Source organism: Garra rufa, chromosome 10 (assembly GCF_049309525.1).
Source record: "Garra rufa chromosome 10, GarRuf1.0, whole genome shotgun sequence".
Lineage (NCBI taxonomy): Eukaryota > Metazoa > Chordata > Actinopteri > Cypriniformes > Cyprinidae > Garra > Garra rufa.
The window spans coordinates 11,647,942-11,662,137 of NC_133370.1; the positions used below are offsets into that span (position 1 = coordinate 11,647,942).

At 36.8% G+C, this 14,196-nt stretch overlaps 1 protein-coding gene across 1 annotated transcript; it reads right to left on the minus strand.

Moving 5' to 3' along the window:
* Window positions 1-411: 411 nt before the first annotated feature.
* Window positions 412-13,841, minus strand: LOC141344406 (NACHT, LRR and PYD domains-containing protein 1 homolog). Its single transcript, XM_073849293.1, has 13 exons — window positions 13,615-13,841; window positions 13,457-13,519; window positions 6,047-7,748; window positions 5,669-5,746; window positions 5,476-5,550; window positions 5,223-5,366; window positions 4,973-5,128; window positions 4,503-4,592; window positions 3,955-4,062; window positions 1,971-2,852; window positions 1,281-1,327; window positions 749-991; window positions 412-652 (listed from the first exon to the last, which is right to left on the minus strand). Exons 1-13 carry the CDS (start codon window positions 13,805-13,807, stop codon window positions 639-641), a joined length of 3,795 nt encoding a protein of 1,264 aa, XP_073705394.1. The 5' UTR covers window positions 13,808-13,841; the 3' UTR covers window positions 412-638.
* Window positions 13,842-14,196: the final 355 nt, after the last annotated feature.

Sequence of the window (14,196 nt, forward strand, 5' to 3'; positions counted from 1 at the left end):
TAATTCAGTGACAGACAGAACTATTCAGTTGTTAATTTTAATACAGAAGGTTTTTATTAAACCTTAAAATGTGACCTTGTATGTAAAACTAAGAATGCTATAGAATTTTGTTTATTTTTTTAAAATAAATCTGTTGTTTGATTTTCAGTTTCATGTTTTAATTTTTGTTCAAAATATCGTGATACGTATCGTATCGTGAAGCCAATATCGGGATACGTACCGTATCGTGACCTAGGCATATCGTTACACCCCTATAAAAGCATAACTACGACAAACGAGCCGCTTTTGAGATTGACCGTGGTTTCGTTTTGTAGTCAATGGCCGGTGAATGGGAATACTAGGGGCATAAATTTGAGCACATAAAAAAACCTTATTTTTACAACACTAAGAAGGCTCGACACACCATGAAACTTTGCTTGTAAACTGTTTTAATGAGTTGGAGGGAGAAGGCTGAGGTTTTCATGGTTTCAGAGGGGGACAGGGAGATTGGAGTTAAAGGCTCTCCCAGCCTGGGGGAAAAAGCTGTTGTGCTATTTGACAGAGCAAGCTTTGATACTCCGGTACCTTCTACCTAATGGCATGAGCTGGAAGAGATTGTGGGAGGGAAGAGTGGGGTCCTTCAAGCTGCTGGAGACCTTTTAGTTGTCACCACCTGTTACCATCAAACACAGGACAGGTTATATTAGTCTACCCATACAGGTAGGTTCAAGTTTATAAACTTGATAACAGCAACTGTAGATTTTCTTACCCAGGTCTCTGAAGAGGGATGGTTCATGTTTTTTCAGAGCATAATAAAAGGCATTTTTTGCTTCTCTAGAATTTAGTACATCACAGAGTTTTCTCATTTTGTCCTGGTTCGTTTGTTCTGCTCTGATCTCTGACAATATTTCATCATGTACCATACCATTATTTTTGAGTTCATCTGCTATTGCCTTTACGGAGGCAACCTTCTGAATAAGTGCTGCATAGTTCCCATCCACAAATTGGGTCTCTAAAAAAATAAAAATAAAAAAATAAACCTTAAAATTACCCTAGACATGTACAAGACAGATGTTCTCCCACTCAGACTTTTCAATTTACATTTCTTCTATGCAAGTACCGGTACTCTTTTGAGCAAACAGTCCTGCTCTCAAACAAACTAAACTGACCTGAGCAGAACAAAGTTAAGTAGCCTTTGCTGAATCACACATTTTTCTTCTATACATCATTTACATAAATTGGAGTTTATCCTAATAGCTTAGACACAGCTGAATAATTTCTCATAGACAGACAAACAGAACCTTTGGATGGCCTCTGCTCCTCTTCTTCATGGCTGCGCTCCCCAAACCTGCCACAAATATAAAATACAAATTATATTTTAAGATTTTAATCGGTGTGAAATTGTTGAGATCTATCCATTTCAACACTTTGTGATCCCACAAAAATGAAACAACAGCAATTTAAGACAAAGCACAATATGATGGTCAACCAGGCAGATTAATGCATGATTTATAAAAGTTTTATCCAGTGACCACAAATAGGGTACAATCATGAAGACATTTCTATATTATAAATTTCTAAGAAATATCTATAAAATAAATACAAGCCATAAACCTAAGCCATGCTGACCTGGATGATTTAATATAATATTGTTTTTAATAGATTTTTGATCAGTTGATTCATTTGAGTTCAGTTCACATATCAGTTATATCTTACATTTTATAACTAAACAGCAGCATTGTTGGCATCTTTTAAAAAGATAAATACAATTATTTTATGATATATGTTAGCTGGTTATCAAAAAGAATTGAGCATCTGCCATCATAACACTTGAATACACTGTGTAGTTCTCATACCATCCTGACTGGTCCAACTGTTCTGTTTAGTTTATCTGCAATGCTCTTTACAGTTTTAAATGAGAGCTTATCAGTTTTAAATGCAGCTTTATCAATTTCAGAATTCATTTGCGGCTCATCTTGGACTTACTATACCTTGGATTTAAATGGCCAAATTGTTCTTTCCATATTGTGGCGTTCCACACAGACGTCCTGTCTACCTCTCTGATAAGATTCATTTGTACATCACCATGCTGTTGTTTCCTGACCATGAAGAAGTTTGGGTCAATATCTGTTCTAAATGAAATCCCCTCTTTGGGTTGGACAGATGCATCAGGAACCTCAAGAAGGTGAGGTGTTTGCAACCGAAATGGTCTGTCAGGTCTGGGATGTTTGATCAAAAGGCTTGATCTTTCATTCTGCTCAACTTTTTCTTTTGAAAAAGTATCATTCACTGGAAAAAAGTAGATGTGAAGAAAGAGAGGATTTTCACACCGCATGAAGAGAAGAAGATCACAGTGTTCTTCCCACTTTATGAACCAGCTTATAATTAGAGTTATAATAGAAAAGGATGGTTGGACTATTTTGGCATGATAACGGTTCAACTCTACAGATTGTAAAGATATTCCTTCATCGCTTTTGCTGAGGAGTCTCACATCATTTTTGAGAGAGGGGTCTGACACTGCTAAACAGGCGTAATGAGGCAGATGGGCCTCCTCCAGTTTTCCTGAGATGACTGTCACATCAATCACAGGACCAATACGCTCACACTGAAGCGTCTCCAGCTCTGCTCTGAGGAAACGTCCATCCACTGCACGGTACTGGAGAGTGACGTCACCAGCACAGACCCATCGCATTCTGGTCCTGCTGCACTCGAATCGTCCCGCCGGAGTGCTGATCCTGAACTCTGAGCCTCCTTCATCTGTGCAGACTGACGGCTCCACCTCAACCCACTGATCAGAATCACCAATGTGAACACAACACTGACACACTAAGAGTGCCTGAAGATTCAGTCCAGACGGTTCAGAGATGTTCAGCCTAGAGAACAGAGATGATAATAACAAATGGGATGATAAATGTATGAGAAACATATACGCTGATAAGATCTCTCTTTTCCATCTTCTCATTTAAGTTATTTTATTACACTTTATCTATTGCACCTGTAGATTTCAATAAAAACATATCTTTACTTCAGGGCTTCACTTCAGTAGCATTTAGATTTTTATTTATGTCTGTATTCTGAAGGTTTTTACACAGGGGTTTATTATTATAGCATTCGCCTGAATTATAACATTTAGTGTGGACAATATTCTGATTTATGGAGTGATTAAAAGAAATATCTAAAATCCTCTCTTAAAAACCTGTAAACCTGCTTTATCCAATGTTCAGACTTCTGTTCTAGAAATGTAATGCGAATGTGTATATATTATTTATTTATATTTTAGAATTAATAATTGTTTATTTAATCTGTGTATATTTCCTGCCTTATTTGCATGTTTAAATGTAATTTAGAAAACACTTGTCTTAAAGATGGGGTATTTTCTCAAGAATTCTTTAGAAAACTGAGTCTGGCCGAGTACCAAAACAAACTTGTAGTCAATCAGCAGTAAGGGGTTTGTCTACTCATGATGGGCAGGTGACGGACATTAGCCAAGCCGAGCGATGACAGAAAGATAAAGATGGCGGACAAAAACAAAAGAGGAAAATCAATCATCTGCAAAACAAAACGTTTGGAGAGAACTAAAGAGCGGGAAGGCCTGTGAGCAGAGGCCGAGGTTGCTTCTCGATAGGTGAGTAACATTGGTTTTGCTTTGTTTCACAGAACTAATTTATGCTGGCTTTTGCTTGAATATGTCCATGTTTCAGGTTCGCTTGTTTGTTCATCTGCAATCGGTGGCTGGCACAGCAGATTCCTCCATAATCGTTGCCTGAGTTGTGGGGCGAAGCTATCAATATAGGGGCGAGACCCTTTTGAGGGGCGTGTTTGTTTTGGTATTTCAAATATCAACATTGGCTACCAGAAATCACTTACCCTACCTTTAATGCACTGTAATTAATCAAATGTTTACTCTATTCACCTAAAATGAATACCTTACATGTTTGGTGTAAGTTTAGCCTAAAACATAAAAAAAACACTCACTCTTTCAGTTTTTCCAAATCCTTTGGTTTAAAGTAAAACATCACTGTTTCATTACAGCTGTGTCCCCAGTTCCGTTCGCACTTGTCAGTAGGTTTATTGCACTTCCACCTTGAGAACGATGGGGAAAACAAAATAAATGAAGCCACCAGAGATACTGTAAGAAAACTATACTGTTACCCTTCATGATATGAAAAGCAAACCATGTTTTTGTCGTTATGATTATTGTATTTCAACATCATAAATAGCAGCGAAGTAGCTCAACTAAGAAAAGTCTGTGGTGTGTGTGAAATTTTTAATCTAAAACAAGAGGAAAATTCTGAAATATTTTACTAATTTAAATGGCAAACAATATTTAATTGACTATACACCCACTTGACAAACTAACATTTCTGAAGTTTTGCAGATTTTATATTATATTTATATATGTTTATTTTTTCTATCCATGCTGTGTATGTAACTTATTTGTTTTGTGGTCTTAACCTAGTTAAAAAGCTTCCTAAACAATTTATCTTTAGACAGATCAAAACCGAGCTATTGAGCACACAAACCCTTCAATGATCACAGTGCAGTGTGGATCCGTCAGTGATTTCTTCAGTAACATGAGTCCCTCCTCCATAAGCAATCCAGTGACAGTGACTCTACAATATTTAAGTTACATAAAGATCATTAGCATTCAAAATAATGTACTATAAAACTCTGTACATTATTAACCTTGTCATTTCAAACCTAATTTCCAATTAACACAAAGGACACGTTTTGAAAAAAACGCTAGTGCGTCTCTTGAGATCGGGGAGTGAGGTTTAGTTGATCGCATTTACAACAAACAGGGACTGGTGTTTCAGTCCTAAAAATTAGTCTAGTGATCCTAGTGATCTGAAGCAATACAATAGCTTGGTTTTAGAAAGAGATGAAAACTCAAGCCTTTATTTATTTAAACATTTGGTCTAGCTCTCCTTGGCACATTCATGACAGTTTGTTATAGGAATGCAATTATAGGAATTAAGGCAAATCCTCTTACTTGAGTGACCGTAGACTGGTGCAAGTCTGGACGAGGGAAATGATCCCTGAAGCCCAGCTCTCATTCAGACTGACCAGCTCTAGATCCAATGTCTTCATACCCACAGAGTGAAATGAAGACAGCAGCAAACTGACATGCTCATCAAGAGCTAAAGAGCTACAAAAATATATTTGACCACAAAAACATATGAATAGCAGGAAATCTACTGATTAGATAAATAGAGTAATGACAAAATTAATATTATTTTTACCCGTCTGCTAAGTTTTCGGCCTTGCTGATTCTCTGTAAGAAGAGTGTCCAGTCAGTTCTGGATATCTCTGATTTTGTACATGCAAGTTTGATGTTTAAGACTGCTGGAAATGAAGGATTCTTCCCGAAGAAGTGTAAAGACAAACTGAAACAGGCAGAAAAACAAATGTACATACTTATATATATATATATATAACTAATACATAATTATTCTTTAAAAGCAAGATTACAGTGTATGTGCAATAGTTTCTTACGTGACATCTTCATGAAAGAATGACAGGTATAGTGACCGTCTGGAGCTCTTAGCAATGTTTTCATCCTCTTGAATGCTGCCAAGCAAGAAGCACAGATAACTTATTTAAACAATTAACGAATTATTATATTCAAGTCAACTGTTTGATGTTTATATGAATGTATTGGATGTATGATACAGTCTGTTTAAATTACATCAGCTCTGTCAAGACTTTTGATTCACCAAAACTCTGGACCAAATCTCCAACTTCTGACAGGTGCTCCACTGACAACCTTGAGTCAAAAATAAAAATCACTTTGAAAGAAAACTAAATTTTCTTACACCTTAAATACAAGTGAGTGTACACATGAATATATACTCTATCGAGCTTCTTTGCAACATCGACACTCATATTAGAACTGAACTAAATTAATATTGAACTGACCGATTGACTTCACTCTGTTATTAATCTGAACTAAACAAACACTGAAGGAAGTACAATTACAAGTAACTTGCAAGTAGAAGTAACAAAGAAATTCATACAATTTTTAAGTACAATATGCAGTGTGTTTTTCTTAATGGATAACACTGACCTCACACTCTCACACATACAGAGTGCTGGCTGAAGAATCTTGAGTTTCTCAGCTGTTAAATCACAGTACATGAGGTGCAGGTCTCTGATGTGTGAACAGCACTGAAGACAGTACCGCAGCACCCAACAGTCTGTGCTCTTCAGGGAAATGTTGAGATGCATGAAGATGTGTGTTTCCAGAGCTTCCCTGATAAATGTTTCATCTTGGAGCTCATAAAGACAGTAGAGAGTAAATAACAGTTCATATCCATCATGTGCTGTCATTCTAATAGCATGTCTATGCAGATTTTTTTTCAGTTCTGCGATGTGAAGAACAGTCCACTTGATCTTTTCAAAGAGTGAGCTGCTCACCTCCTCATTTAAGAGACCACAGAGAAACATCCTGACTGAAGTGATGGGATTTGATCTTTTTGATGATGGCCTGCGGATTTTATATTTCCATTCCATCAAGTCAAGCTCACTGATTTCACACCAGGGCATTTCTTTATCCAGTAAAACATAATAAAGAGCAGTGAAGAACTCCTGAAAGCTGAAATGCATAAACCTAAACATTGACACCTGTTTGTCTTTTATTTTTAAACTACCTTTATGCAAGAACACACTAATAGCAGGATCTAAGCCAGTCTTGGCTACACTCTTTTCATCAAAAAAGACCTGCTGCTTCTTCATCCCTTCCTCTGCCAGCTGACCCAGTCTCCTCAGCATGGTGAGGACAGACTGACTCTGGTCATGATGCTCCAGTAGAGTGGATACAAAGTGCACATATATGGAGGTGGTTGTCTTTAGTTCTCTCATCACATGATCATCATCTGTAAAGTGTTTCTTCAGACAAAAACAGACCATCCAACACAGTAAAGGCACAGAACAGGCAGCTAGGAGGCTTTCATTTGTCTTCACAAATGTTTTTCTGAAGACTTGTTCATCCTGAAAGAACTTCTGGAAGTACTCCTGCACCCCTCTGTCAGAGAAGCCCATAATCTCAGTCAAACGCTGAGGACCCTTGAGAAGATTCATCAGTGCATCAGCATCTAATCTGGTGGTAACCAGCAGAAAAGACTCAGGCAGAATCTGTCCATTCAGCAGACTCCTAAGTGTCTTCATTGGTTGGACTTTCTGGAATTGATTAGTGGGTGATGATATTTGAAAGTATGCACCAAATGAGAACTCATCAATTCCATCAATAAGGAAGAGGACTTTGTCTGGTGTTAAATGTAGTATCTGTGAGACCTGATCTGATGTTAAACAGCAACTCAACCTCAAGAGGTCATTCAAGCTCATCTCCTGATGAAGAAACTGCACCTCATCCAACTTCAATAGAAAAACTACATCAAAGTTTTCAGAGTAAAGTTCTCCAGATGCCCAGTCCAACATGATCTTCTGTAACATGAAGGATTTCCCTCTCCCAGAATCTCCCCTAAGAATCACAGTTTTTGGTTTGTTTCCATCAATGTCAGGACTGAACAGCTGGTCTATTCTGATGCTGTGATTCTTGTCATTTGATAACGGTAGAGATGATGGCTTTAGTTTAAAAGTGTGTGCATGATAGCATATCTCATTCTGCTCTTTACTCTTCTGAATGATCACTGGTTCAGTATAACAGTCAGCCAGTTCCACACGTTCATCAGATGGAAGATTAAATTCGATCACAATCTTACATTTTTCAGTGACTGATGCTTTATACTTAAAAATCATGTCACTCCATCCTAGAGAAAAACATAACAGTTATTGACATTGATAGTTTAAAAAAAGACTGCCCACAAACCAGTAACAATGGCTAACAATCAAGCTTCAGTCACATCAGCAAAACGGGCAACAATGATCCATAATCCATTGTCAATAGCGTAGTGATGTATAAAACAAACTCATACAGAAGTCAAAATCAGCAGCTTTTTGTTCTTTAGCATCGCAAAAATTCACATGATCAAATTGAAAATGAGCAAAACCTGTATGGCAAACTTTCTCGCCCTTATTCTGAACTCCTGATCATGCGTTCTCACCCCCACATCTTATAAGAACAAACCTAAATATATGAAAATATTACACTGTAATTTTTCTGTGTACACTCAACCAGGTTTTCACCAACTATGAAAAATTTCAGGTCCTATGTTGTCTGCTTAAATATAATCCCTAAAAGTAAAAATGAGTTTGTCTTTTGGAAAAAAGAAAAGGGAAATATGAAAAGTGTCCATTGTGAGAGACTGTAGCAGCATTACTGCAGTTCAACACTGATGAGTGACAATGTCTCTGATTTCGTTCACTTGTTGTGCATTAGGATGTTCATGTGTGTATTTACTGTATATCGTGAATATTAGGAGCTTCTTCTAAAGCAGGATGCTGCTCGTCAGATGCTGAAAGCGCTGTCAGTTTTTACTTTCGCTTTCACATATTGCGCAGTCTTCACGTCTTCATATGTTTTTTGTTTTTTTTATTATGTCAAAAGCCTTCATGGTCTGCATGGTCCGCCAGTTGACGATACCAGTTCTAAGTATTGTTATTATAACCAGTTACAGTGAGGAAGACTTGAGTGATATTGATTTTTACTCAACTAAAACGTATAAATGTACATGCATCTTTCTGTTCAGGGATTCTTTCTTGGTTGTTGTGACCAGAGGGCGTGAATAAAATATTAATTCCTGCAAAGAGGAACTTGGGAGTGGTGTCTAGTATATGCTGCGCAGCTGAGGAATAGGAGTACTAAAGACCACCGCAAAGACAGTGATAGTGTTGGAAGACTATAGAGCAGTCCTCGTGCTGAGGTAGCAGCGTACAGCTGAGAAGGGTGGTGAGAGGGTATAGATGCTAAAGACCTGTATGCTCATGTGTGATTGAGGTAGTGATAGTAGTTTCTTGACAGGACGCCGTCACCATACTTCTGGGAAGTATTGGATTATATTGTAAGTATTCAGAGAATTAGCTCGAGATACTGTAGTTCTTTGGATTATATTTTAAGTGATACGCTCAGCAATGTTGTCATGCTCCAAAAAGTTTGAACACAAGAAGGTAATGTTTTACAGTACACTGTTAGATTCAATTTTAGAAACAATTTTAGTAACTGTAGATTCTATTACACCCAGCTCTTTGAAGAGAGATGGTTCATGATTTCTATAAAATGAAATAAAAGGCACTTTTCTCTTCTCCAGAAAATAGTACTTCGAAGAGCTTTCTCATTTTGCCCTGGTTGGTTTGTTCTTCTATGATTTCTGAATATGTTTCATCATGTATCACATTCTTAATTTTTAGTTCATCTGCTATTGCCATCACTGAGGTAACCTTACAAATAAGTGCAACGCAGTTTCTATCCACGAACTGGGCCTCTGGGCATAAAAAAATTATGTACAGTATTAGCATAAGTTGAAGTTTACAATGATTTGTATTATCTAGAAACTGGCAAATACAGAAACATCGGTCAACGTTAGAAAGAGCTCTGGTAATACTCAAACCAGACAATACATGGTAAATATTGATCTCTTGAACTACGGGTTTGAAGAGATCTATGAAGTGTCTTAAACTGATACTTATACAGCACTAGCGTAGCCAGAAACATATTTTCGGGTGTGCATCAAAAAAACTGGGTGTGCCATATTTATTGTAAGATGAATGTGCAAAAAAATCTGACTCGTATTACTAACAATACAGATAGTTACATATTAAAATGACCAGATAAGTGGTTGTAGCCTATTCGTCTTGCCCAGCGTGCGTCCCTACAACTCCCCCCTCACTGACAGAATTTCATGTTTTTCACGCCATACTAACGTCATTTTAGATTCCGAATTGCAAAAGGCATTCACTTTCTGTCTTTTTTTTTAGCCATTTCCCGAGCTTTCTCGCTCCTCAAGACTGCCGTGACGGTCACCGACCGGCCGCCAAAATATGCAATGCGGTTGCCAATCGCGACACTTGACTTTTCATTTAATTATCACTTTATTCGTGACACACGCTCCGCTGTTTTTTAATTCGTAAGTTTGTATACAATTTGCACAATCAGCATGATATTATTAATAGCCGACAAAAAAAAAAAAATAGCCGACAAAAAAATATATATATTGCATGTTGCATTTATACTGGCCAAAATAAGTTTTTCACTTAGGCGTTAACACAAATTAAGTTTAAAGGGTCACATAGGCTACTTGATGCTTAGTATTTAGCGAAAATAAAGGCAATTATTCTGTTAACATATGGTTAAGTGTAATATAAGATTTGAGGATTTATTAGCCTATCTGTAAGTAGGCCTATCCTACTTGTTCACGTACGAAGTATAGGCTACAGAAAGAAAGAAAGAGAATTCGCCATTGTACCACATAACCGGTCCTGTTTTGGGCATCCCCACAGCTGCTTCTTTAAGATGAATACGCACTTTGTGTTCTTATTTAAATGTATTACCCTATCGCGCTTACTGCATGATATGGAGGCGCCTGCACAATTTTGAAATAACTTTTTCTGATTTCAGTACACTCACGATAACACCAAAAGGTTGTGCTTTTGTGAAATAGAGGAAAGAAACAAGATTTGTCATCGTAGAAAGTCTCCGTAAAATGGAGCGCGTCACAGCATCGAACCTGCTACTTGCCTCACAAAGCACAAAGAAATCCACAGAATGCTTGAAATGTAGCCTATATTAAACGAGAAAAACATCTCTGTCGGAATGGAAAGGTAACATTTCTCTATTAGGGGTGAGCGGGGCACAATCTAACGCAGGGTTCAGTACCGCCGCTCCCTATACGCAGAGTACGCAGTCTGCGTAGGGCACCAACTCCCAGGGGGGCCCCATCCCAGCTGCTCAAAAAAAAAAAATCGTTTTTATATATTATAATAATAAATTAATATTAATAATATACATATACAAATAAACAAAAATATAAAAATATAAACGTATATTGCATTTTACGGTGAGCGCAGAGTAGGCTAGTAAGCACACGTGATGAAGTGCAGCATCTGCGCCGCGACGGCCGCGACGCGCCCTCACCTCTGTTTACGGCTGCCTATTTGGCCAAAAATGATGATAATAATTAATGAACAATATGCCTGGTCCTGGAAAGAGACATCAACAGTCCGGCGCCGAGAAACGAAAGAAAAAAAAAAGCCCAAGATTAAGCCCGTGCATCACTTTCAGGAGCGTTCATAATCCTGTGAAACTTTTTTTTTTTTTTTTTTATGTGTTTTAATGTCGGTAATAATTTCACGACTAAAGCATCTTTCTTAATATGAATACAAGCAGATCTAAGAAAAAACAGTGACTTAAAATGCATTATATTAAAACGCAGAGGCAATTATGATTATTGATTAATCATGACCATATGGTGTCATTAAATAACAATGTTAAAATACATAATCTAATACAAAATTAACAGTTTACATTACAATTTTAATAGAAATGCCTGAAAAGGGCACCAAATGCAGTTGTTACACTTACATGATGATCAAATTCCTTGTTTAATATTGACCAAACGTTTAAAATATCCACAAAATCTTTCTTATTTCCTCAACAAAAATATGTGGACATCATAACCCTTGTCTGCTTTATTGTCAAAGTCTGCTTTATTGTAAATTTTTTACTTTGGAAAGCTCCAGCAGATGACAGTGTTGATTTTATTTCAGTTTATTATTGTTTATTTTATTAAGATTTCACATTTTAAAAATTTTTATTTAAAGTGTAATTTTAGTTGTTGTTTTTTTTCTGTAGAGATACAATTGTAATTTATAAATGATACAATTTATTTGTGTAATTACTTTTATTTGAATAAAGTTATATTTTGGCCCCTATAGTAGGTGTTTTTATATTATTTTATTTTATTTTTACTTCTGTAATATTTGGGGGAGGGGGCACAAAAGTAAAATTTTGCTTAGGGCACCCATTTGGCCAGCAGCGGCCCTGGCAGGGTTAATTGTAACACACGTGGTTTAAATATTTTCACACATAGCATAACCAAGTTTATGGTATTTACAGTTGACATAGCAACACTATAAAGAGAAAAAGTGTGCGAAAATGTAAAAGTCTTTTGAAGACATCGCTGAATATTTATTTTACCGTAGTAAGTTTCTGGCTGAAACACTAACCTGATTTTAATCAAAGTCGCAGATGGTCAGTGCTTTTTAATGTGCCCAGCGCTATTAAACTATGCTATTTTATTAAATTAGCGATGGAGTTTACACTATTTACTTTTAGTTTCTAATGAGAAACCACAAGAAACAGGTTAATAAAGACTGACACACAGTTGCTTTTTAATGTTCAGAAATTATTATTTCAAGATAAAGCATTTTGGCTCGTTTATGCGTCTCGTGTTCTATGAGAACTGTGTATGGAGGGAATGGAGTGTTTTTCTGAATGTCTAAAAATGTTTCCTCTATTTGCCTACATTGTTTTGAAATATACTGTACAGCTGTGCGATCAGGGTCGTGCATGGTTGCGATATGTTCACTGTCAAACTCCAAAATGCGATTATTTTAAATTCTTTTAAAAACGCCATTATTTTATTGACAAAATATTATAGTTTGTCGTGTACTTTTTCATACTTCCAGATAACATTTAAAGCTGTCATATGGTCGTGTAACAACAGATGCCGCTCAGATTTTGTAACATCTTACTTCGTTTTGAGGTAAATAATGAAAAACGTTTACACTGTAATTATGAAACAAAGCGACATATTTGTACTACACGAATGTGAAATTAATGTGGATAAAAAATTATACTCTGAACTCCACGTGGATATAAACAAACTGAGAATTTCAAAAAGTGGTAGGTTGTGCCCTGCGCACCCCTAAAGACACGTTCGTGGAGATGGCGAGTGCAGCGTCGGCATTCGGTAACTTCATCTTTTTAGAGTTCAACTTTTCATCTTTTTCAGCCGACACTGACTGAGAAGAAAGAACTAGTTTATTAATAAATAATTAAAATGTTTTCTTTCCCCCCAACACATTCATCATTACTTTTGCCAATGCAAGCTTTATGCGCGCGATGGAACGCAGAATGGGCTTTATATTAAAGGATGAGTATAGGTTACTATATTAATCTTATGTTATTATATTAATATATTTTATATAAACGTGTGAGTAGTTGACTAGAACAATATTTAGTCGGGGGCAGGCATACGTGGCCCTTTTCGTTTTTTAAATAAAATGCAGTGACATTTCGAAAGTGCGCCTGCGTTGTATTGCAATGCACGAGTTATGCATGCGTAATGAATCAGATGTTTTTGTTTTATTTCACTTTTTAATGTGTGTGTGCTTTGGTCTTTCTTCGGGGTGCTGAAGCAGTTGCTAGCCCCTCTTTATCGCCGCCCATGTTTATTACGATTATTGAAATATTCTGCATCTAATTTTGGGTGTGCCAGCTGCCACTGTGGGTGGCACCGGCACACCCTGGCACACCCGTGGCTACGCCCCTGTTATACAGATAATAACTGGAAAAACTCACCTTTATGTCTGGTTGCTTCTTTGAAATCAGGATCGGGAGGCTTGTATTCCGAGTTAAAACCACCTGTTAGTCAAGAACCACAGGACAGGTCACATTAGACTTCCCATACTGGTAGATTCAATTTTAGAAACAATTTTAGTAACTGTAGATTCTCTTACCCAGCTCTTTGAAGAGGGATGGTTCATGATTTCTCAGAGCATAATAAAAGGCACTTTTCACTCTGTCTTCTCCAAAAAGTAGTGATTTAAAGAGCTTTCTCATTTTGCCCTGGTTGGTTTGTTCTTTTCTGATCGCTGCATATTTTTCATCATGTATCACGTCCTTAATTTTTAGTTCATCTGCTATTGCCATCACTGAGGTAACCCTATAAATAAGCGCCTCGTAGTTTCTATCTACGAACTGGGCCTCTGGGCATAAAAAAATATCATGTATTAGCATACATTGTAGTTTACGATGTTTTGTATAAATCGAAACAATGTATATTAAAAAAGCACATCATTATAAAACACAAATTGGTTAGCTGTTTAATTGCACAAAATAAAAATGTTGATTTCAAACTATTTAAGTTTGCCAATTATTTAGATCGCGCCTTTTCTCTCACTTACCAAAGCTGCTCATCTTTTTTGGCTAACAGACCGTGATCCGCAAATAAAAATTATATTCGATCATCCAGGTACTTACTAACTCAAGTATACAAGAGCAACATTCACTCTGCGAAACGGAGTTATACACAAAGAGCT

Bases quoted from the DNA above. Each gene is read 5' to 3' on its own strand.
- LOC141344406 (XM_073849293.1), bottom strand. From the start codon at position 13,807: ATGGCAATAGCAGATGAACTAAAAATTAAGGACGTGATACATGATGAA. The intron at 5,551-5,668 runs GTAATTTAAACA...CTTGCTTGGCAG, and splicing joins AAAGTCTTGACAGAGCTGAT to CATTCAAGAGGATGAAAACA. The intron at 2,853-3,954 runs GTGAGTGTTTTT...TCTGTTCTCTAG, and splicing joins GATTTGGAAAAACTGAAAGA to GCTGAACATCTCTGAACCGT.